The sequence below is a fragment of the Rhamphochromis sp. 'chilingali' genome (genome assembly GCF_963969265.1).
Source record: "Rhamphochromis sp. 'chilingali' genome assembly, chromosome: 2".
NCBI lineage: Eukaryota > Metazoa > Chordata > Actinopteri > Cichliformes > Cichlidae > Rhamphochromis > Rhamphochromis sp. 'chilingali'.
Genome location: NC_137930.1, coordinates 4,825,012 through 4,849,856, shown reverse-complemented (window position 1 = coordinate 4,849,856; position 24,845 = coordinate 4,825,012). Strand labels below are relative to the sequence as shown.

Sequence of the window (24,845 nt, the reverse complement as noted above, 5' to 3'; positions counted from 1 at the left end):
AGGACAAAGCAAATCATGTTGTTTGTACGTAAGGAATAGAGTTTGCCTAACTAAAGAACTCTTGTGGCATTTACGCTATAGTGGCTAAGCTGAAGTAACTTAAAAAGATCCATGCAAATTGTTACCTTAATTTTTTTACGTTAAGCCAGCAGATCTTTTTTTAGAGTGTACTGGTGTTGGCCAGAGGGGCCTGAGTGTCTAGAAAAGTGCTATATAAATGCAATCCATTATTGTACCTAAGAATAAAACACAAACAAATATGAAGGAGATTTTTCTGGCTGGCTTTTTATAGCAGATAAACACCTTAAAAATATTTTGCAGTACATCAAAAACTGAAGAAAACCATGAATCAGCATATAAACATTACCTAATGCTGAAGTGAAGCAGAGCAAAATTAAGGAGGTTTTATTAGCGACTACAGTCCCCGTTGGGTGAATGGGGGGGGGGCATGCTTTGCATTTACATCTTTTTGCAAAATCCGTTTACATCATTAGCTGTTTGATGATTGAAACAGTTTTGTGAGCTTTAACCTCAGACTCTGCCGTTTCTAGCAAAATACATTTACATTTAAAAATCGATTTTGGGTATCAATATCACATTATTCAAACTAAAATCAATTTCTATGATAAAATCAATTTTTTAAACCTACCCCTACAGTGTTAGCAGTAATGTTAGAAGCTGTAAACCCAAAATAGTTAAAATCTTGATGTTTTTGGTACTGAAGACTTTATTATGGTTCTAACCGGTGTTTGCATTCAGTTTAACCAAATGACATTATTAGTATAAGAACAGTTTTTACAGCATACATGACATATCTGTGGTATTTGTAGCTAACATCACTGTTGCATAAAATAGTCCTTAAACTGCACTTTTTAAATCATTGCTTTTTTTTCTTGCAGCATGCATGCAGCATACATGATATATCTTCAGCATTTGCAACATCTGCTAAGATTGCTGTTGCACAGAAAAAGCCATTGCCTTTTTTTTTTGGAGGGGGGGGGGCTTGGTCATGTGACAATAACTAGCTACAAAGCTTCAGATCTGAAGTGGGCCTGGTAGGCCAGCAAGTATCCATCGTTGTACATGTAGATCTGCTTGTTGGTGGGATTGTAGCTCAGACTAGCCACTGCTTTAGCTACCTTCTCCAGTGGTATTGCTAGTGAGTTGTCTTCTTTGCCTGTGGCTGTGTCGAAGGCGTAGAACACCTCCTCCCGGTACTCATTAACGTAACGAGTTGCGTACATCACACCGCACACCATGAAGGCGTTGCTCGTTGCCTTCTTGAACAACCTCGTTTCCCACGTCTGTGTCACGTTGAGACTCTTCACCTCGCTGTCCCAAACTAACCGGCTGATCACAAGGTTACCATGGTTACCTATAGTGGCATAGAGAGCCCACAGTCCTGTTTCATCTGCCTCTACATCAACATCACTATTGAGCCGGCAATCGTAGTAACAATAGGGGAACTTGTTGTTGAAACCCACACCAGTGCCTGGAAGAGTCACCCGTTTGACCTCGTTGGCCTCAAGGTCGTACCGGCAAATGTCTGCAGAGCGGTAGCAGTGATAATACAGAGCCTCGCCATACAGGACGGCGTTCGGACCTTCATTTGTGCTGGGATGACTGTAAGATGAAGCAAAGGTAAATTCTCTGTGGTTTGTTGAGGCCATGAAGTCTTCGTAGGTTTGGTAAAGGCGCACAGTGTTGCCCCAGATGTGGCTGCTGAGCAGAGGTTGAACCCAGTAACTGTTCTTCTGCCCCTCGCTCTCTTTCTGGGCTTGTTTTCCCCACGAACCAGAGATATAGCTCTTACCATGAGGACTGACTTTGGTCGTGATAGGGTCACTGATGTTGGTGATCAGACCTCTGACGCAGTGCTTGTCCTGAACTGGAAAGATAGAAAGATCAGAAGGTTTTTGAAGCAGATGATGATATAGATACAGTCAATTGTTGTCATTTAGCATCATTACTTATCATCCCCTTAAGGTGTATCCTTGCTTTGAAAAGGGGAAGCTTTTTATTTCTAGACTGGGATGGCTCTGCACTGGGTCTGACAGAGGGCTGGGTGACCCAGCATTTTGAGTTATTTTGTATTTTTTCTTATTTATGAAATAATATAAAGTTCTCGGGTTATTATTAGTTGGTATTAGTTGAAGTTGAGTCTAGTATATTAGACTCGTTATCGTCCATGTCTCCTTGCTTATAAGCCTTTTTCTGTTTAAAATGTGTAATCTCCTTGTCTGTGTAGGTTCCCCTTGTGTCTTTGTCCTCTCTCACTTTCTGGGAATTCTGTTATTATAGACAATGTAGAGACTGGATTTTCAGCTCTAATGCCAGCTAGAACTGTTTGTTGTGAGACAGGTTGCTGTGAGACCAAACTAGACTCCTGTGGGTCTAAAATATGGGCCGGGTCGGATCCAGAGGCAGAGTCGAAGGACTCAGTGTGCTCTGGGTCCCCAGAAGTACTTGTTTCTACTCCCACTTGGGGGCTCAGCAGAGGTTGCCCAGGTCCGCTGTGCCAGCTGGAGGGTCAGACAGGGCTAGTCAGCAACTTCATGTTTGAGCTGGGGGTACATGAGAGCCCAGCCTCCAACTTTATGCTCCAGCTGGGGGTTCAGGAGACCCTAGCCAGCAGCCTCTTGTGCCAGCTGTATGCTCAGCCGAGCATATATGGTCCAGCCACGATTCAGCCAGAGGTTGACGTCTCATCTAGTCTCATCTCAAAGTAGCCTGGTCTCGCCTGTCAATGCCCTGCGCGGCCTGCCAGTCCACAACCACCTTCCAAGCCCCAACCAGCGCATCAGGTGCCTGCCAAGCCAGCCCGTCCATGGAAATCAACCAAGCCACCAAAGGGCCCTCACTCACGTTCACCCTAAGCCATAGCCTAAACTGGGGGTATGGAACTCCAGGCCTCAAGTGCCGGTGTCCTGCAGGTTTTAGATGTGTCCTTGATCCAACACAGCTGAGTCAAATGGCTAAATTACCTCCTCAACATGTCTTGAAATCCTCCAGAGGCCTGGTAATTAACTAATCATTTGATTCAGGTGTGTGGACCCAGAGTGTGAACTGTAACCCTGATACTAAAATCACATTTTGCACCTCAAAAATGCCAAACAGGCATTCTGTTCCCATAAGTGACTGTTGGTCCTCACAAATATAGTAGCATGCCAATTTTCTGTCATCACAAAGATATCTAAACATGTGCACGCACACACACACACACACACACACACACACACACACACACACACACACACACACACACACACACACACACACACACACACACACACCTACCTCACATACCTCTGAAGTCTTTGGGGATTGACTTGCAGGTCTCCACATTATTCTTTAGGTAGCGCAGTTTCTCCTTCACAGTCTTCATGTTAAGCGTGTCTATTGTTTGCATCTTGTTTACATGTTTATGTAGTCTATCAGCCTATCAGAAATGGATATAATATTATTCTATTGATAATTCTGTTACATCACAACAGGTCACATGTGACCTGACATAGTATAACATTAAATCTTTTCTTTCTGTTGTTTTTTGCTGCCATTTGCTATTTTAGCTCTACCTCTTTGGAGAGTTTCTGTGTCTCGGAGTTGTTAAGCTGGCTGTGGACCACATCGATGTCCACCTGTAACTGGCTGAGCTCCTGGCCCAGCTGGCGCAGGGACAGTTCTGTATACAGGCCCTGGGAGTGCAGGTAGTTGTAGGGCTCCAGCCGAGCCGTAAAGTTGGTAAACTGATCCTGGATCAGAGGGAGACGTTGGCTAGAGAACGTCAGCTGCAAGAAATGCAGACAAAAAAAATCCTTTGTTCAAAGACATGGCTTTTTTTCCTATATGAGCTATGTAAAAAATACATCCAAATTTTAAAAAGTTAATATTTTGAGGGGAAAGAAAAAGTGGTTACCCTATATTATAAAATACTGTACATATTTTCTATTATAGATAGATATCCATCTGTTGAAAGATAAGAGATCATGGACCTCAGCTGTGTAGTCTCATATTATTAAGAATAACAACAATAATTTTAAACATTTGAATCCCCAACTGATAAGATATATGTAAGAAAGGCCAGTGAAGCCAAGCTTTTTATTTTATTTTCAAAGACAAGTCTTTTGCAAGCAGCATATAAAATAATATATGAATGTTATGAAAAAACTTTGATACAGTGTTTATCTTTAAATAATGAAATATCAATTGATTGATTATACCCATACTTAGTATTCATTATGATAATAATAATTAATGAATTATTAAATAATGTTTTCTTGATTATTGATTCATTTTTACTTGTATTTTAGTTGTTTAATAGTACAACGTTAGTTCCTGAGAGCTTACTTCAGTACAATAAAGCATATAGATGAGTTCTTACCTCTTCTTGTAGGTTATTCAGAGATTCTTCACAGGTGTGAACTTCCTCCAACACGTACTTAAACTTCTGAGCAGGAAACACCCACATGGTGGAGTTTAGCTGGCACACACATGCATTTGCCTTCTTGTAGCCCGACACTCGCTGACTCTGGCTGTCAGCCTGATTTTGCAAATAGGAGCACAAATTCTTAAAGTCTATTTACATGGTAAACAAACAACAAAAAATACTACGTATAATACTTTTTTTAATTTATCGACTAGAAGTGTGACTTACTGTGGATGACAGCAGCAGCAATAGAAGCAGCTGCAGCATTTTTAGAGAAACTGAGACTGGACCAACACTGACACACGGTCTTCTTCTGTTTTCTTTAGAAAAACTCACTCACAACAAACTCAGAATTTGCCGGTTTGCTTCCTGTCACTGATAAGTTGCTCCACAGCCTTAAAACCACTTGGACAAATGACACAACTAAGAACATCAAACTGGCGTTTTGTACGACCCCTCCCGCTTTCTTTATGCATTGTTAGTTTACTGGCTCTCATTTCCCCTTTTCAGTCTTCCTTAGACGATTATTTCGTTTTTTTCATTCAACTGTTGATTTTTCATTCATTTATTTATTTTTAACTATATAATAAAAGTGGAATGAACTGCCCACTGATTTTAAAGCTAAATTCATGTTTAAAACAACAAATCCAGTAGAAATTAAGTTTTCATCATATGTTAGTATGAAAATCTAATTTTGAAACGCTGCTTAAAAAAGACACTCAAAAATAATATATACCTTTGCAGGTTGTAGTCGTTAGCTTTTTTTTTATAGTGAACATTTTTATGATTAATGAAAAAAGTTAAACTTTAAAAAGTGGGCATTTACAGTGATGTATTACTATGATATAATGCCATGCTTGTTCAGAAATCCAGCTGTTAATTCCATTGCATTAACAGCTGATGTAGTCTACAGTATAGAGTAAAGCTCAGGGAAGCACAGGCTTCTCTGTGTAATGAGGCTACAACCTGTATTGAGTCAACATCTCTGTGCTGAAGAGGATACTAATGGGATTAAAGAATCCCATTAATAAATTAAACTGGAACTGAAGCCTGGAATTGCCAAAATTGCAAACAACCATGAGCTGCTAATCTTAATTCTCAATTATTTTTGCTTACTTTTTATTTATTTTACATTTAAAAAAAAACCCTGACAAACTATGATTTCTGCTACATCTGCTTTCACCTTGCTTACTACTGCAGTTTAACCTATTAAGGTCAGTGACAATCCGATCAGTATATTTTTATTTATTATTATTATTATTATTATTATTATTATTATTATTATTATCTTTATTATTATTATTATTATTATTATGTTTTATTCTTTAATCTCATTATATATTCACAACCAGGGAGAGAGTATACAATACAATATTATAACACTTTCAGTTTCTTCAAAAAGAAAAAAAAGGTCACTATTCTCTGAAAATATAGTATATGACTTAGTAATCATATTGGTTTTTGGGCTCATCAACAATGATGGAAGACCTCATAGGGTTAATAACAATCTTTTCAGAATATTACAAAATATACTATCATTTAATTAATTCGATGAAAGACTGCAGTGTTAAGACATGCAATCAATTAAGAGCACCTGATATTTCTAAGGTAAGCTTTTTCAGTTCTCACACTACAGTTAACTTTTTAACATCCACTGCCATTGGCCCACTTATTTTTACAGGTATAGTTTTGGAATTTTGCTGATTTCGAATGCCCAAATGGGAACACTTATGTCATAGTCGCTGCGTATATGACACCTCACATAAAAAATAGGAACTTCTACTTTCTAAAAATGTGCTTCATGTTGGTAAAACTATATATTTGCCAAAAACGTATATTTGGAAACTTGGCAGATTTAGGGAAGTTAAAAGAGCTTAGAATGCAAAATGAATCATCGGTGGTGAGACATGGTGTGCATAACAAAACCACAGAATAAAAAAAGAATTAAAAAAATAAAATATCAGTCTGACTCAAAGTGGACACTTTCTGTTCCTGAAATTTCACCATTCCAGGCTCTGCAACCACAACATCCTTGTAAAGCTTCAAAATAGTGCACGTATTAGTCATTTATATGGGTTACTATTGGAATATCCATCTCTGAAACATGACCAGCAGATTGTAGCAGACTATAGCTTGTTATCACAATAGGTTAAGACTGTTACTGCTGGACAAAAATTAATAAAGACACATGTAAGACATGTATTTATCAACATAATTAAAAATAATAATAATTTTGGTATAGACCAGGGGTGTCAAACTCATTTTAGTTCAGGGGCCTGTAAAAAAAAAAAACAATTCTTTGATCTTCAGGCTGAAGGAAGAACAACGGTGTTTAATGCTCAGTCAATAATCACTGTAATCAATACAATTCTCTTTGTTCCATACAAACACTTTGAGCAATACAAATGTCCAGGAGATATACACGGGAGGGGGTCCGACAGATCTCGAAGTGTCTGACCATTTCACACATTCTTATAGCTTCCCATCCACCCCCAAAGTCATAAAACCTAAACATTCATATTCTTTCTCTCCCTCTCAGTGAGCTTCAGTTACGACCTTGGTTTCCTGTGCAGTATAGTTTTGTTCTCCCTAATGACAGAAATAAGGCCATGATTCTACACAGACAGCATTTCTTATAAATCAGCAGTATAATGCATCATAAAACACTATAATGATTCCGCAATCTTTAATCAGAGGTATAATGTGACATAAAACAGCTTAATGATTTTACAACATAGACATCAACAACCTTTGTCTCTCAAAACTAGATGCCTGCTAACCCCCTCTCTATCTCCTGCCTCCCAATCTCGTGACCTTGCAGCCCACTTCTTTGCACAATATGTTCTCCTTGCTCTGGCTTACCAACTCCCTATCCTACTAACGGCAACTTAATGTCGCCTCTGCTTCTCACATACTCTTCTGACCTATTCTCCCAACTATGTGTGTGTGCTCTATCTGTGAATGTTTAGTAGCTTGACCTGCGACCTACTTAAATGAATAATGAATATAAGTGTTTACGATGGTTAATGCAACTAAATCTAAATACTACGATAATCTATTCTTACAGGGCACGTGGAGAAAAATCTATTCCCAAGTGGGCCCGACTGGTAAAATCATGGTATATATAGCTTAAAAACAACTTCAGATTGATTTCTTTGTTTTAATGCGATCAACATAAAAAATAAAGCTGGAGCCTGAGGACAGTATTTTCATCACAGAAGTATATCTCAGATCAAAGAGCTATATCAGATCAAAGAGCTATATCAGACCAGACTATATCAGCATGTCTCATGCACCACTTAAAGTGGGGTTGCATAGTTTGACTCCTGATATCTGGCATCTTTTAGCTTTCACCAGCTCATCAATATCAGGCGTCACATCCGGAGCAGCAGCCAACTTGTGATGTGATTCAAGTGCTTGTGCGTGAGCCTTGAGCGCAGTTTTGTTTTATTTATGTTCATTACAGAGAAAACTTGCTCACAAACATATGTGGTTCTGAACATGCAAGGGCTGTCAAGTTGGGGTAACTTGGCAAGAGATTCTGATAAAATGTGTTCAAGCTAGCTGCGGCAAATGTGCCCTTCAAATCCGGGTCACACTGCAAGTCTATTATTTCAAGGTGGATGCTGACAGGCAGATCAGAGGGATTCAAGGTGGACGGCGAGCAAAACACTTTGAAGTCTTTCTCCAGTTCACCAAAAATCTGAAATCATAGCTCAAATTCTCGTAACAATTCTGCTATTTTATCTTTGAACCGCTTCATGTGTGCCTCACGTTGGATCGCGCACACATTTTGGCTGATTGATGGGATGTGGGGTGTTCCCCATAAGAGATGCTAGGATGGTAGCCGGTGTATCAGAAAAACTCAGGAGAGTAGCATGACATCCCAGTGTACTTCAGACACAGCAACACACACAGACAAAAACTGGTCCATCCCAAAGAAAAGACTCCTAAACACAAAATTAACAATGTGTATTCTGTACAGTGTAGTGAGGAATGCCCAGACCTCTACATTGGAGAGACCAAACAGCCACTTCATAAACGTATTGCACAACATAGAAGAGCCACCTCCATGGTACATGACTCGGCAGTCAATCTGCATTGACTCACATCCTGGGCCATCTGACCTCAGGAAATCATTGTATGTATTCTCTCTACACCCATGACTGAAGTTCGACCCACAACAACACTCTCATCATCAAGTTTGCTGATGACACCACGGTAGTCGGACTCATCTCAAAGGGAGACGAGGCAGACTACAGAGAGGAAGTCCTGAAGCTGACACCCGGAATGGCTAACCGAAGGTCGGACGGTCCTGATCCCCTATTTGATTCTATTCTATTCTTTTTTTTTTTTTTTTTTTGCCTGTCCCATTTGGTTCTTTAGCCATCAGAATTGTTGTCTGAAGACCAACAAGGATACCCAATGGATTTACTTTGCCAAATGGATCATCGTGGCATTGCCGTATTAGTCCATTTGGTCGATCTTTGTTTTTATTATTTATTATATTTTATTTTCAGATGTTACAGATGGGACAGACATGAGTGAGGGATAGGAAAGGGAGAAAGAAAGAGGAAGGAAAGGAAAAACAGAAGGGGAGAGGGACAGTGAGAAAGGGGGGGAGAAAAAAAAATAAAGATCTCCTGGATCACCTGTTGAGAGAAAAATAGAAAACAAGCAAAAAAAACAAAGCAACATACTAAACACAACACCATCGCATTAATCTAGCTAAGTGTAAACAGCAGTAAATACTAAATATTCAATGTTGTTGTGCAGCACGCAGGACAGATGTGCTTCGAAGTAGCGGCCAAGAAAGGTGTAATTTGGGTCTACGAGCAGTGAACACCCGTGTGCATACCTGTGTGGATCAGCGCGCTTGTATTCCAAAGGTTTCTCCATGTAACGATCTGCTAGGGAGTGTGAGGGGGCCACAGCCCCGTCCTCCAGGGTGTGAAGCGGGTATGGAGGAGATCAAAACTCCAGACATCCAGAGGCCCCCAGAACACAAGAGACCATGGAAGACCAACAGAGGGGCAGCCGCGCCACTGTTCCAGTAAGAGCTGAGGAGAGTCCCAGATGAGGGTTCACTCAGCAGCCGCGGAGCAGAAGCCAGGGGGAGTTGCAGTGACGCGCCCATGAGCTCCGCCGGCCCCCAGCTGTGCCTGAGTGACCGAGCCCCAGGCCGAGAGGCCGGGGGCACCCCACCTCCGAAGTGGCCCGAGCGAGCCCCAGGCTCCAGGCCCCGATAAGCGGCCGCCAAGGAGTGAGCCGGTGTGTACCTGGACGCCCACCCCCAGACACAAAGAACCACCAACGCACCGACACCTGAGGGAGTCCGCCACCGGCAGGGGAAGTGGTGGTGGGTGGAGATAGGCCTCCAAACCTTGGAGGGCCTGAGGTGTCCCCAGAGAGGTGGTGTCTGATACCCAACCTGACATATAGACACAGACATACAGGCACACACAGACACAAACATTCATTCCCACCCTCATGCTCTCATGTGCACTTACTCCACACTCAACCAACGTGGAGACAGACATAAAGAGACGCTGTACACACGATCACACTCCCCAAGCGTACTCTACAAACCGGGTCTAGGTACCCTTGCCCCTGGAGGGGGGAACTGCACCCAGACCCAGGTGGTGTTACCCTTTTCCCTGCGGTGGGGAGAGGCAGACCACCCCGACTCCGTAGCAGCAGGGAGGCCCCACACTCCAGACCGCAGTCTGACGGCCAACTCCTCCTACTAGCCCTCCCGCTCCAGCAGGCCGCAGAGAACGGGGGTGGGAGAAGACTCCAAACCTCCCTCCACCCGCTCATTGTAGTGTTGATGCATGTGTGTTCTAAGGTGCAATTAAAACCCAGGAGGGCATGGAGCTACCTGCCAGAGAGCAGCAGGTAAGCGCATAGTCCCTCCTGATAGCCCTTAATGTCTAAGTGTATTTAAAATTGAGAGGTGGGCAACGACGCCAGGGGTGAGGTGTACACCCTGATGGTAATTTGGACTCCGTGATTGTGCCCACCCCCAAGATCCTATATGTATGTGTAATGAGAGTGTGAATAATGTGAATGTCTAAGTTGTGGGATAAAATTGAGGCAGAGGCAGCCAGAAGGGGACAGAGGGGGGGGGGGGGGGGGGGGGGGGTAGCCTCCTCTGCACCCTGGTGACATACCCCTACTCCAAGGCCCTGCATGTGTGGGTGGTTGTGGTGGAGCGGGAAGAGGGAGGCAGCTGGAGATGGGGAGGGAAGGAAGGGAGGGGCAGGTAACCCCTCCCTGGGGCCAGCTCCCCCGCTGACCCCAGTAGGCACTCCCATACTCCGCGACCCGCCAGGGAAAGGGGGCCCAGGCCCATCCAGACCGGGGCCCAGTGCAGCAGCGCCCCCCGGCCCCACAGAGCCCGGGACAGTCCACCCAACCCCACCACAGAGAAAACTGCACCCACCCCACCATCCACTCATCTTCCAGACTACATAAGACAGTAAACGCCCAGGCTGAGATCTTCCTCCACCTCTCCTGTATCTCCCCCTCCTGCAGAGAGAGTTCCTGAAGAGAGGAGAGCTCCTGCAAGATGTGACCATCTCCCCCACCAGTTGAAGAGCCCCCCAGGTGGCTCGACGCACCGGCGGCACCCTGCTCCAGGGCTGGGCCCCCATGCACCCACCCGCCCACAACCCCGGCAACACACCAACCAGGACCCAAGCCCCCAAGGCCTGGCCCGGGCCCCAGCCCAGAGACGGAGCACCCCCAGAACCTCACGCCCATCCCGGACCCACCCAGGGCCAGCCAGGCTACCAGGTCAGTAACCCACGTCCATCAGCACAGACCCTCCCCTAGCCCCGCTGCACGCAGCCGCGAGGAAACAGTCACCTGAGAGCCAACAGAGCCCCCAACCGGACATGACCGCTACCCCGGGTTGAGCCCCCCAAGGAAGATGCCTCCGGGGAACCCCCCGACGCCCTAAGCCTGTCCCTACCCCCACACCAATCACAACAGTGAAGGCGGGACCAAACTATGACCCCCCACCCCCACTAGGTGATGGAGCTGATAAAAGGAACCCAGAGCAATTGATCTGATGTGGTGGCAGAGGCTGTGTCAAGACTAATGTAATCTAATAGATAATTTCTATATTGGTTAGAATTAAGATTATTTTTATTTTTCCAGTTCATGAGGACTGTTTTCTTGGCTATGCATAGGGCAGTGAAAATCATATGGGCGATATTCTTTTCTGAAGTGACATTATCTAAGCTGCCCAGTAAACACACTAAGGGGGAAGTTGGAATGTTACATTTCAGACACTTTGATAAGTCTTCACATATCTCGCGCCAAAACTTTTGCACTGGTGGACAGAACCGAAGAGCGTGAATGTAATTGTCTGGTGTATTGCCTTGACAGTGTGAGCAGTTGTTGGAAGATGTAAAGCCCATCTTGAACATCCGATGACCTGTATAGTGCACTCTATGTAGTATTTTGTATTGTATTAATTGCAGACTGGGATTTTTAATTAATTTAAAGGTTTTTGAGCAAATCTGAGACCAGAAGTTTTGGTCTAAGCTGACTGATAAATCTGCTTCCCACTTTGCAATAGGAAGGGATATTGATATTCTATTCTATTCTATTCTATTCTATTCTATTCTATTCTATTCTATTCTATTCTATTCTAATTAAATAGCTTGAACTTTTTGGGAAAACATATCAGTTATTTTTTTCAACTATAGGACAAGTAGCTCTGAAGACTGTATTATTTTAACATAGTGAAGTTAAAAAAAGCTTACTGTGCACAAAAATGTGGTAGCAGCTAACACATTGCACAAGTACAAAACCTCAGAATTAAAAATCTGTTCCAAGTGGTTCAATTAGACATAATATGTTTTTTCCCCTGTGGCTATTTTACGCGCACAGTGCAGAATTTTTACTTTCTGTTCCCAAAACCTGCATCTTCCATTACTCCTATAGTGATGAAAAACAATTAAAAAAACATGCTTTTTTCTTCTTGCACACCTGCCCTGCTATCAGCTGATTTCAGTTTGTATGCAGAGAGGAATAACATAGCGGCGAAATCTGCAGCTTTAACCTCCCGAAATCTTTCATGGCATGCATTTTTAATTTCTCTTTGCTATTTGGGCTGATTTGGACCTGATCAATGAAAAAGCAAAGAATTACCAATTATTTATTTTTACCTGATTTTTCTTTCTGCGAAAAATTTGATCCACATGCGGACATTCGTTTTAAATTTTGATAGAACAGTGGCAGTACAAGTCCTCATAGGTGGATATCAGGCCATTGTAGAGCAAAATTTAGTATTTTGGTCTAGACAACCCAAAATGTGATGTCCACAAAGGAGTAAAGATGCGGACATTACTTTTTCTTTTTATTGCACAAGAGAACAAGAGCATGATAGTAAAGTGCAAACTGTGTGAAAAGAAACAACTTTATTGTATGGCTCTTGTCAAGCATCTGCACAGACAAAATGCTAATACAAAGCTGTTTGTGTTGGCTGACCCCAGCAAAGCTGCCAGAGCCTGATCTTCATCATGTAACATGGTAGACATATCAGTATTGTAGTCTTGTAGCCCAATTTTTACCTGGACCTGTTTCTAATAAAACTCTAAGAATTGCTGTGGCAGGTGGTTTGAAATGTCTTTGGACTGGTTTCCATCTCTTCTTCGTGTTAATGGTTTTATGTTCAAACACAAGCACTAAAAGAGAGATCTTATGTGTCCTAAATAGGACTGGGATTGTCCCAGTATGTGGGCCTGTCTGGGACGAGAAGAAAGTCTGCACTAGACTGTACATTTACATGTGATACAGTTAAAAGAGCTTACTGTGCACCAAAATGCGGTAGTGGCTAACACACTGCATGAATAACAGAGCCCAAAATTAAATATTAAATTTCAAATAGTGCAATTGGACACATTGTGGCTGCTTTGTGGCTATTTTTTGCATTTCATGCAAAAGGGTCACTTTCTGTTCCTGAATCAATTTCATGAAAAAAAAAATTAAAATAGATGTATTAGTCACTGTTCTCAGCTTCACAACATAGACCATGGGTTTAACAGTGATTCAGAGGCAACATTATGACATTGTATTATTTAGCATAAACTTTACCACATGTAGGATATAATATCACATACACAGTGTATTTTTGTGTGGTAGTTTCCAAATTTTTACTTTCACAGCCTTTGATAATCCACATTATTGATTAAATTGATATATGATAAAATGTGCATGCCCTCCAACTGCTAGTGCTGATGAGTTGAAATAATAAAAAAAAAGAGAGAAAACATTTCTTTTAAAAAGAGTTTGTAGTTTAAAAAATTGTAAAAACAGTGACAGAAGTCTGTGTTCCAGATTTTTTTTAACAGAGTTTTAGGTTTCAGTACTTTAATTCTTATTTGGTACTTTATTAAATGTGAGATAGTTATTTTGTACAGCTGAAGATACTTTTACTGTCATTTCCCATGATTGGGTGCAAATTCTCTGTGTTGCTGTAATCCAAATCAGAAAATAGAGAAAACAAAGTGATACATAACCAAAAACACACCCACATCCAATTCCTCACATCCACAGGATAATGGGAGTGTTCGCAAATTAGAGGGTGCTGCTGCAGTCCCAGTGCCACAATCAAACACTTTAGAGAGAGTTTTGTTCAGCTCTGCTCTCTGATTCACCATGAAGCTGTACGTGATTATTCCACTGTGTGCTCTGCTCACATTCACCCAACAGGTAAGAAATACTGAAGACTTCATTTCAATGGGTAAATATCCTTTTTGAATAAAGCGACAAATACCAAATACCACTAAATGCTGCTGCTTATTTCACTTGAAAATACATTTAAATTTCAGGCTCCTCCACGAGAAAAGTGTGCATGCGAGCTGAATAACTCAGAGAAGGCATTCCCTCATGAAAAACTCAGGATAGTTGAAACCAACGTATCAGACTGCAACAGCAACATCACCCCGCAGAAGGTAACTAGTCTTTTAAAGCTCTCATACTGTTTGTCTCCATCCCTGCTTAATCACTGCTGCCTCTGCAGACTGTGGAGCTGGAGAGTCTGCTGCTGGGGTTGGAGCGTCGTCTTTCCCAGCTGAACAAAGACGTGCTGATCCTGGAGAAGGAGGATGACGGAGAGCTGTATGGAGTTCTCAGCTTGTATGTTATAGAGAATGAAATGACTGAGATCAAGCAGCTGATTGACAAGCTCAACAGCACCACCCAGCAACACCAGATCCTCACTGCTAACGCCACTGAACAGGTAGATTCACAACCACATGCTGCAAAACACTGACATCTGTATCTTTGTCCCTCACTCTGTTTATGATCTTGTAAACAATCAAAATTTGTCTCAGCTGGGGAACTTTAAAGCAGAGATGCAAGAGCTGGAGAAGTTCGACACCATGCAGGTGATAAAGGGACAACAATTCAACTCTGCTCTGAAGGCAGATCTATTCAAGTGCAACAAAAAAATGAACACTACCGTCACACCCACCGAGCCCCCACAGGGTGAGTTTGTTCTTTTTTTTTATGTGTTTGTTTGTTTATTTCTCTTCTGGTGGCAGTGGGAGTCTGTTCTTAGGGGATTGGAGCAGTTAATAATCCTTTTTATTTTTATCCCCTCAGGTACCTGTCAACGCAGCCGGCTTCTGAATGTCACTGGACCAAGGGTCTACACAGCAGGAGAATATCCTGGCTCGTACGCTTACGGAGCCTGGGGTCGTGATCCCAGACCAGAGGAAGGCAAAGAGAGCTGGTACTGGCTGGTGATGATGACTTCGAGTAACAGATACTCCAACTATGTTCGTTTTTACAGCAGTCTGAGTTCTCTCATCATTGGAGTGAGCGTCCCAGGTAAGGAACTCCTCTCTTCTTGTTGTTTTTTTCCCTCCCACATAATGCAAAAAAACCCTTACTGTTTTTACTGGGATCACTCTGAAGTTGGTAATAAAGTAGCTTATTAAATTGTTTGAATTTTCAAAGATGAAATAATTAACCCTAGAGGTTTGCTGTACTTTGGGTTACTGAAGGTGTTTGGAAAGGACCATGTACAGTGAGTTTGTTAGGTAACTACCTAACTGTACCTAAAATCGAGTTATGCAACCCTTTATAAAAGTGGCTTTAACATTTGGTAGCAAGTTATACTGATACTGTCACGGATTGCCGAGGCAAGCCGTGTGGGATTGTAGGAAAGGACCAAAAAGGCAGCAGCTCTGGTGCAGGTGAGTGTTTATTTACAGTGGTGGGTAAGTACAAACAGCGGTGGCGACAAAACATGAAACTAGAGACCTAAACTGGGTAAACTAAGAAGACAAACCAGAATGAGGATGCAGGGAGGTCCGGAGAAATACATACGGGAAGACGCAGGGAGACCAAGGGGAAACAACACAGAATGGCGGCGAGGAAAATAACGCAGACGAACCAGCAACTACCATGACAGAAGACACAACTTAAATACACTCAGAGAACACAGGGAGATTACACACAGGTGGGGAACACAGCTGGGAGTGATTACGTGACGAGAGTAGGGAGACAAACTGAAAACACACACATAAGACGCAGACCTTCACAATAAAACCGGAAACACATACACGCAATGACATAACACACCAACTTAACACAGACTGGGGGACACAGAACATATGAACATGAACCATGATAAACACCCCAAGGTGACCAAAACCACAGAATACTAATAAACTAAACATAAACACGGAGTCACAGACTCCGGATCATGACAGATACCAAGTATCAGTATTACGTTTTTTCAACAAGCAGCCCTTGTTCCAGTGCTGGTCCTGTACAGGTGCATAGACAGTTCTGCATTGGTTCCCAGCCCATGTTATCCTGGAGTGTTTTTACTAAATAATACTCACCTGCCATTGTTCTTAAGAACAATGTTTTGCAGTTTGTCTTAATTACTGATACATTTTTGTGAAGCAAATTATAGTTTTAAACTATTAACATATGTTTATTCCTTCTTTTTCATCTTCAGGTAACGTCCAGATCCACTCTTCAAACCCAACTACCAACACCATCCAGGGTCCAAATAATGTTCTGTATGGAGGGGCTTTGTACTACAACTGTTACAACCAAGATTATGTTTGTCGATTTAATCTCACCACTAAAAGTGTCACAACCTTACAACTACCAAAAGGCACCAGGTTTGTTACTCAACTTTGAAAATGTTAGTTTAAAGAATAACTATGACAGAAACTTTCACTGCTATCCTCTGTTAACCAGGTACAACTCAAAAGGTAACTTCTGCCATCTTGAGGAATGCTACCCATACACTGACCTGGACCTGGCAACAGATGAGTCTGGTGTCTGGGTGGTCTACACCACCACTCAGGACTTTGGCAACTTGGTTCTCTCCAAGCTAGAGGAGGGTGAAACACCAGTGCTTGGAAAGACCTGGCGCACTTCAGTCTACAAACAGTCAGTGACCAACACCTTCATAGCGTGTGGCGTTCTCTATGCAACACGTTACATTAACAGGGAGGTCGAGGAGATCTTTTACTCATTCAACACCGTGACGGGACAGGAGAGGTTTAACATTGGCATCTTCATGAACAAGATGTCTACCAACATTCAAAGCCTAAATTACAGCCCTGTGGACCAGATGCTGCATGCTTACTGTGACTCCAACATGGTTTCCTACAAGGTGTTGTTTGGGTAAATTGATGTTGTTTCATTTCTGCAAAATTGATTGATTTCTATAAAAGTCTGAAATTCAAATAGGTGCTCGAGTAAAACATGGTATAGCCAACACCGTTTTTCCTCAAGATGTTTCATGTTTAATGCATCACATTTCATAAACAATGTATTTCTCCATTAAGCTAATTCAACCAGTGCAAATAAAAGGTTCATCTTTGCCTTGTACTCTCTTTATTTAATAAAATCAATAATTTCCAGTGTAGTGGTTTTAATGTTCAGAGTCAGTCTAACTATGTTATTATATCTTTTTTTATGTAAACATACAAATGTCATATTCTCATAAAAGTCACAAGATTGTTGTTTTGAGATTTGTGGAGAAATCCTTGCAGTGACATTAGAGTAGCAGTTATCTAAATAAGTAAATTAAATTCAAACAGATTGTCAACTTGTTAGTACAACGTATTTACTGAAAGAAATCTCCGTCTGTGGATCGGGTTTCCTCCGAGGCGTGAGCACCTATCAGCAGAGATTGTCCATAACCTATAGAACTCAAAGAAATATTCTCAAGTAACAGTCAAATATGCCATTCAGCGTGTTAGTTACGACGTCGGGAGCAACTGGGAGAACAAAACGACACAGAAACTGTACGGGTTGCTTTCCCAAAATCAACTCAAAGGTTTATTCATCTTACAACAGTATATATAGAGGAAAAAGGTTCGTGTGTCAACAGATTCTCAGTTCAAACCGGTACAGACCAAATAAGGGAACGTCTTCCTGCCTTGTGAGCAAAGAAGTATCCTTTGTGTAGTTTATCAGTTCAGCTACAATTTATGATTATCCCAGCAAAATACACTCCTAGACATAGAATACAGAGTTCTTTCATTAGTGAATTCTGAAACGAACCACCTGGCCTTTAACAAGCTCCTTTCTAAGAGATAAGGAAGGGAGGATGGGAGTAAGGAAGTGATCTCTGTGGTGTTTTCAACCTTGAGGTACCATCCTGTGATTCTTACACATTAATTCTTAGGTTACAGAGAAAGAGAAAAACAACTAGTAAATGGGCCTTATTGAGTAACAGTTTTCCTGTATAATATCACTATAAAACAATATCCTGTTAATGCTACCATGGTATCAAAATATCACAACATTTACTAGCTTTTTTTTAATATGCAGTGTTGGGCAAGTTACTTTAAGTAATTAATTATAGTTACTTCTTCAAAAAGTAACTGAGTTAGTAACTGAGTTACAAGATTCTAAAAGTAATTAATTACTTGAAAAGTAACTATTGCCTTACTGGGCCTGGACCCCAGAGGGTTAAACATTTTTTTAACCCTCTGGGGTCCAGGGTATAATTGGACATTTTTAACTACTTTTGATGTTTCCTCTACATTTCACCTTTAAAAACTATTTTTGTTTGGTATCATTGTTTTCAGCACGACCTCACGTGTCTGAATTTATAGTTATGTTTTCATTTTGACATACTGTATTAACAAAAAACATAAAATGTGAGTAGAAAAAGTTTTTTTAATTTAATTTAATTTTTTGCAGTGCATTTACAATGACTGAAATTTACAATGGATAACATTTTCGTTTCTCCTTCAAGTATCAGATAAAATGTTACACATTTATGGTTCATAATACAAGTGCACAAATCAATGCCTGAGAACCTTAATCGAATGAACAATTTTTGTAAAGAAAAGAGAGTCAAAATGTGTCAATAATAATCTGACTGACTGATAAAGTTTCTCAAAAAGATTATACACGTGTCTCTACAATTTACTGAATCATAGAGTACACTGCACTTAATTTTTCACATTGATTATATATTTTGTTAAATAAGTGACATGATGAAATATGTCATGTTTTCATCTGAGTTTGTATTTAAATAATTTTCTTTTAAGGTTCCAATGATTTTTGTTAATATTTGCTAATATGCAAAACCCTAAATTTGAAATAGTGTTTACTTTCTCATTTACATTACATAGTTTCTGCAACACCAAAACCCTAAATTTGAATTCAGTTCAGTTTTATTTATATAGCACTAAGTCACAACAACACTTCCCTCAAGGCATTTTATATTGTAAAAACCCTATAATAATATAAAAAAACAGAGAAAACCCAACAATCATATCACTCCAATGAGCAAGTGATTTGACGACAGTGGTAAGGAAAAACTCCTTTTTAACAGGAAGGAACCTCCAGCAGAACCAGGACAGGAGAGGGACGTCCATGTGCAGCAATGGAAGCAGATATGGAAGATAAAGTCCAAAGCAGCCCCCATGGTAGAGGAAGCATCAAGAGTTGTAGCCCCATAACAGCTAAAATATTAACGTGTACCCTCAAGCTAGGCCTAGATAGATAGATAGATAGATAGATAGATAGATAGATAGATAGATAGATAGATAGATAGATAGATAGATAGATAGATAGATAGATAGATAGATAGATAGATAGATTTTTTTAATTTTTTACAGCATACATGACATATTTGTGATATTTGTATTGCTTGCATAAAATAGTCCTCAAACTGAACTTTAAATCATTGCTTTTTTCTTACTGTTTAACAAGCTTTAGATCAGAAGTAAACCTGGTAGGCCAGCAAGTATCCATCGTTGTACATGTAGATCTGCTTGTTGGTGGGATTGTAGCTTAGACTAGCCACTGCTTTAGCTACCTTCTCCAGTGGTATTGCTAGTGAGTTGTCTTCTTTGCCTGTGGCTGTGTCGAAGGCGTAGAACACCTCCTCCCGGTACTCATTAACGTAACGAGTTGCGTACATCACACCGCACACCATGAAGGCGTTACTTACTGCCTTCTTGAACAACCTCGTTTCCCACGTCTGTGTCACGTTGAGACTCTTCACCTCGCTGTCCCAAACTAAGCGGCTGATCACGAGGTTACCATGGTTACCTATAGTGGCATAGAGAGCCCACAGTCCTGTTTCATCTGCCTCTACATCAACATCACTATTGAGCCGGCAATCGTAGTAACAATAGGGGAACTTGTTGTTGAAACCCACACCGGTGCCTGGAAGAGTCACCCGTTTGACCTCGTTGGTCTCCAGGTCGTACCGGCAAATGTCTGCAGAGCGGTAGCAGTGATAATACAGAGCCTCGCCATACAGGACGGCGTTCGGACCTTCATTTGTGCTGGGATGACTGTAAGATGAAGCAAAGGTAAATTCTCTGTGGTTTGTTGAGGCCATGAGGTCTTCATAGGTTTGGTAAAGGCGCACAGTGTTGCCCCAGATGTGGCTGCTTAGCAGAGGTTGAACCCAGTAACTGTTCTTCTGCCCCTCGCTCTCTTTCTGGGCTTGTTTTCCCCACGAACCAGAGATATAGCTCTTACCATGAGGACTGACTTTAGCTGTGATAGGGTCACTGATGTTGGTGATCAGACCTCTGAGGCAGTGCCTGTCATGACCTGGAAAGGCAGAAAGATCAGGAGGTTTCTGAAGGAGATAATAAGATACAGTCAATCATTGTCACCTATCGGGATCATTTATTTATGATCCCGTGAGAGTGTCTGTTTGGCTCAAATATTATTTTCAGACAGGATCAGGGAAAATAAGCTAGTTCTTGTAGTTCTTGAGTGACACGACTTTGTACTGGGTCTTCTTCACCATTCCTTGTGCATAGGTAGAATCAAAATACAAAGAAAGTCCAATACCCCAATCACTGAGAAATACTGTGTTCAGGAATAATTGATTATTACAAATTAATTGATAATTGTCTCTCACTGACAATCCCACACACCCACAATTTTTTCATACCATAGTGAGGACATCTAATTGACATAATGCTTTCCCCAGCCACCTAGTCTAAACCTAACCATCAAAAATAATGCCTAACCCTAACCCTGTTGTAACCCTGACACTAAAATCACATTTTGAGCCTCAAACTCGTGTGAACGGGCATTTCGTCCGCATAAGTATAGCAGCATGTTAATTTTCTGTCCTCACAAAGATATCTAAACATGTACACCACACACACACACACACACACATACACACACACACACACACACACACACATACCTCTGAAGTCTTTGGGGATTGACTTGCAGGTCTCCACATTATTCTTTAGGTAGCGCAGTTTCTCCTTCACAGTCTTCATGTTAAGCGTGTCTATTGTTTGCATCTTGTTTACATGTTTATGTAGTCTATCAGCCTATCAGAAATGGATATAATATTATTCTATTGATAATTCTGTTACATCACAACAGGTCACATGTGACCTGACATAATATAACATTAAATCTTTTCTTTCTGTTGTATTTTGCTGCCATTTGCTATTTTAGCTCTACCTCTTTGGAGAGTTTCTGTGTCTCGGAGTTGTTAAGCTGGCTGTGGACCACATCGATGTCCACCTGTAACTGGCTGAGCTCCTGGCCCAGCTGGCGCAGGGACAGTTCTGTATACAGGCCCCTGAAATGCAGGTAGTTGTAGGGCTCCAGCCGAGCAGTAAAGTTGGAAAACTGATCCTGGATCAGTGGAAGACGTTGGCTGGAGAACGTCAGCTGCAAGAAATGCAGACAAAAAAAATCCTGTGATATTCTGATCCCAGACTGAAGTTGAAATATTATCTGGCAGACAATAACATAAAATTAATGGTAACAGGAAATCAATTCTGTGGGTATTTCAGTGTTTTTGCTTTTTAAACTTTTTTAAAGTATTTAATATCAAATATTGAAATGGTTATGAAAAGTGATTATTTTACATTATATTATTTTACAAATTTTACTGTGCATACTTTCTCATATCATATCAAATTTCAGTATAAGAGTATAATAAACGAGGAGGTACTTATAGAAAAGAGATTCCAAAAGGCCAATGTGGAATATAACTGAAAAATAAAACACCGTGGACCCCGGCTGTGTATTTAAATCCCAACTGATAATGTAAGTTTAACAAGACAAACAAGCCATAGGTTTTCTAGTTTTCAATATGAATCCTACAAATCTTTTTGTTGTTCAAAAATAAATCTGTTGAAGGTGGCAGAGGAATGATATGAAAATATAAACTTCAGTAACACATACATTTAAAAATTACATACCAATATATAGTATATGTGATAATAAAAAAATTATAAATAATGAAGCAATAATATTGCAATTGGTACTTATGCTTAAGTAGCAGAGGTGAGTAAAATAATGCTACATGAGTTCTTACCTCTTCTTGTAGGTTATTCAGAGATCCTTCACAGGTGTGAACTTCCTCCAACACGTACTTAAACTTCTGAGCAGGGAACAGCCACATGGTGGAGTTTAGCTGGCACACACATGCATTTGCCTTCTTGTAGCCCGACACTCGCTGACTCCGGCTGTCAGCCTGATTGTGGGTACAGCAGGTTAAATCCTGAGGAACTGTTCACGGGCTACTCAAATAACTTTTTCTCCTAAAATACTATATTAAATCATTAGCTTTGAAGTGTAACTTACCGTGGATGACAGCAGTAGCAATAGAAGTATCTGCAGCATGTTTAGCTGGAAAAACTGAGACTGGACCAACAAAGATGCACACACACACACACACAGTGCTCTTCTGTTTTCTCTAATAAACTCACTGACAACAAACACACAGCCTGCTGGCCTGTTTCCTGTCACTGATGGGTTGCGTCACAGACTTAAAAGCAATTGGATGACACAACTAAAAGCATCTAGCTGGACTTCTGTAGGACCCCTCCCACTTCCTTCATGTATTGTTAATTTATCAGCTCTCATTTCCAAATGTTTTCATTCCTTCCTAACAGGATTATTTCCTACTTTATTAATTTTTTTAATTATTATAGATTTTTGTATTTTTTTTTTTACTAAAACATGACCAAAACAATTAATCAACAAAATCTTAATATCGTAATACAACTACAGAACTGCGTATCTATGTAATATAAGTACTAAATACTGCTGGCAGATGTTATACATTTACTTTAACGTTAAAATGTTAAAACCTGTAGCCAATGGAAACGACGCTTTTAGCATATTGTAACAAATTAATCTGATTTTTGCAAGGGTGAACTTAGATAAAAGTGATACACTCTTAGAAACTAAATAACAAGAGACACTTTTTAAATTCTATCACCTTTTTTATGTTAAACTATTTTTATCAGTTCTGAATAAAAAAGTAAAAAATTAAGCCCTTCTAATCTCTGTTACGTACCCTAAAAGGTAGGTATTTACATTGACATATTAATATGTAATGAAAAGTAGCAACTTCTAAACATGTACTTGCTTAGCAACGAAACCTTATCATAAATCATCATTGGAAACTTGGAGACTGTTAAAAGAGCACAATAAATGATTTACTGTAAGATGTTGCATGCATAACACAAACCACAGAATTTAAAAAAAAATCTAATTATTATTGCGGTCTGACTCAAAGTGGACACTTTCAGTTCCTGAAACTTTACCATTACAGGATCTACAACTAAGATTCAGCATGTATGACTCTCTAAATCTTCAAAATAGATGCACGTATTAGTCACTGTCTGCCTTTATGTGCACTGTTAAAAAAAACATCTTAAAAAAATCGGTAATATTCCGGCAGCTGGGGCGACAAAATACTACCGTAAAATAACAGAAAATAACTTCCTCATAAAAATATGCTTATTTCCAGTAATGACAATACAGTTTGTTGCGCTAATTTTACATAGGGATCTTGCCTTTCCAAGTGCTTTTAGACATTAAATTAGGAACATTTTGACGTGATTAAACAATGAAATTATCTATAACTAGAAAAAAAAAACAAATCTTAAAAAAACAGCAATATTCCGGCAGCTGGTGCACCAAAATACTACCAGAAAATAACAGAAAATAACTTTCTGAAGAAATTACCTATAAACAAGGTCAATGAATGTGGCAATATGAATCATAATACGTAAATGTACAGAAATATACAGTTAACAGTTGGTTTAAATAATAATGGATATGATGCCCTGGGACAGACTGACAGGGGCGAGGCTGCCATATTGCACCATCGGCCCCTCTGGCCATCACCAGTAGGCGGTAGGTGAAGAGTCTTGACACAATACCGAGAGTGTCCGAGCTGGGGCTCAAACCGGCAACCTTCTGACCACAAGGCAAACTGCCAACTCTTGAGCCACAATTGCCCTAAATAGCAATGATAATAATACTTATGTGACGTAACACAAGCTTATAGGAATCATGTTATATACTTTTCCATAGCATTACATTTGAATTCAACGATTCAATCTTTCAAATAACGGACAGATATTTGTGAAATCATGATACATTTGTGAATGTATTTTAACAATCTAAATATACATATGTACAGACAGATACATTTAATAATCATGAAAATCATGTTTTATTACATTACAGTGATTTAACGTTAATTTACATTTGAAATGCGAAATCACAGTCTATTTACGTAACTTTAATGATATTCTACAAGAACAGAACAAAACTGTAAAATGCACAGTAAAATACTTTTATATTAGGATATTCCTACAGTACACCGATACCCGCGACCTTGTGGTTGCTAGTTCACATTCATTGGCCGATGCTTAGTGTCATGTTATTATGTGTCCCAACATCCAATGGCATGTCACATTGTTTTCATGGCCACACCCTCACCCCAGGTGCAGTGGCCTATTTCTGTTCAGGAATGTTGTGAATACTTTGAGATTCATATTAATTGCAATTCCTACCTCTACATTAGTGATGCGCGAATCATGAACGAATCGTTCAATACTCGAGAATCACTTTACTGACTAATGAATCATGATTCACAAGCCCAACTGACTCACTG

At 40.5% G+C, this 24,845-nt stretch overlaps 3 protein-coding genes across 3 annotated transcripts; 1 reads left to right on the top strand and 2 right to left on the bottom strand.

Annotated features, from left to right (window-relative positions):
* Nucleotides 1-1,025: 1,025 nt before the first annotated feature.
* Nucleotides 1,026-4,693, bottom strand: LOC308392504 (olfactomedin-like; the record flags this gene model as incomplete). The annotated part of the gene is made up of 5 exons (XM_080875570.1): nucleotides 1,026-1,888; nucleotides 3,307-3,439; nucleotides 3,576-3,788; nucleotides 4,382-4,540; nucleotides 4,655-4,693. 5 exons carry the CDS (start codon nucleotides 4,691-4,693, stop codon nucleotides 1,026-1,028), a joined length of 1,407 nt encoding a protein of 468 aa, XP_080731696.1.
* Nucleotides 4,694-14,098: 9,405 nt separating this feature from the next.
* LOC308392741 (olfactomedin-4-like) lies at nucleotides 14,099-17,099 on the top strand (the record flags this gene model as incomplete). The annotated part of the gene is made up of 7 exons (XM_080875945.1): nucleotides 14,099-14,152; nucleotides 14,272-14,394; nucleotides 14,463-14,681; nucleotides 14,776-14,929; nucleotides 15,047-15,274; nucleotides 16,416-16,584; nucleotides 16,664-17,099. The coding sequence occupies 7 exons, from the start codon at nucleotides 14,099-14,101 to the stop codon at nucleotides 17,097-17,099; spliced, it is 1,383 nt and encodes a 460-aa protein (XP_080732071.1).
* Nucleotides 17,100-19,652: 2,553 nt separating this feature from the next.
* LOC308392739 (olfactomedin-like) lies at nucleotides 19,653-22,605 on the bottom strand (the record flags this gene model as incomplete). Its single annotated transcript, XM_080875943.1, has 5 exons — nucleotides 22,517-22,605; nucleotides 22,248-22,406; nucleotides 21,383-21,595; nucleotides 21,114-21,246; nucleotides 19,653-20,500 (listed from the first exon to the last, which is right to left on the bottom strand). Exons 1-5 carry the CDS (start codon nucleotides 22,553-22,555, stop codon nucleotides 19,653-19,655), a joined length of 1,392 nt encoding a protein of 463 aa, XP_080732069.1. The 5' UTR covers nucleotides 22,556-22,605.
* Between the last annotated feature and the right edge of the window lie 2,240 nt (nucleotides 22,606-24,845).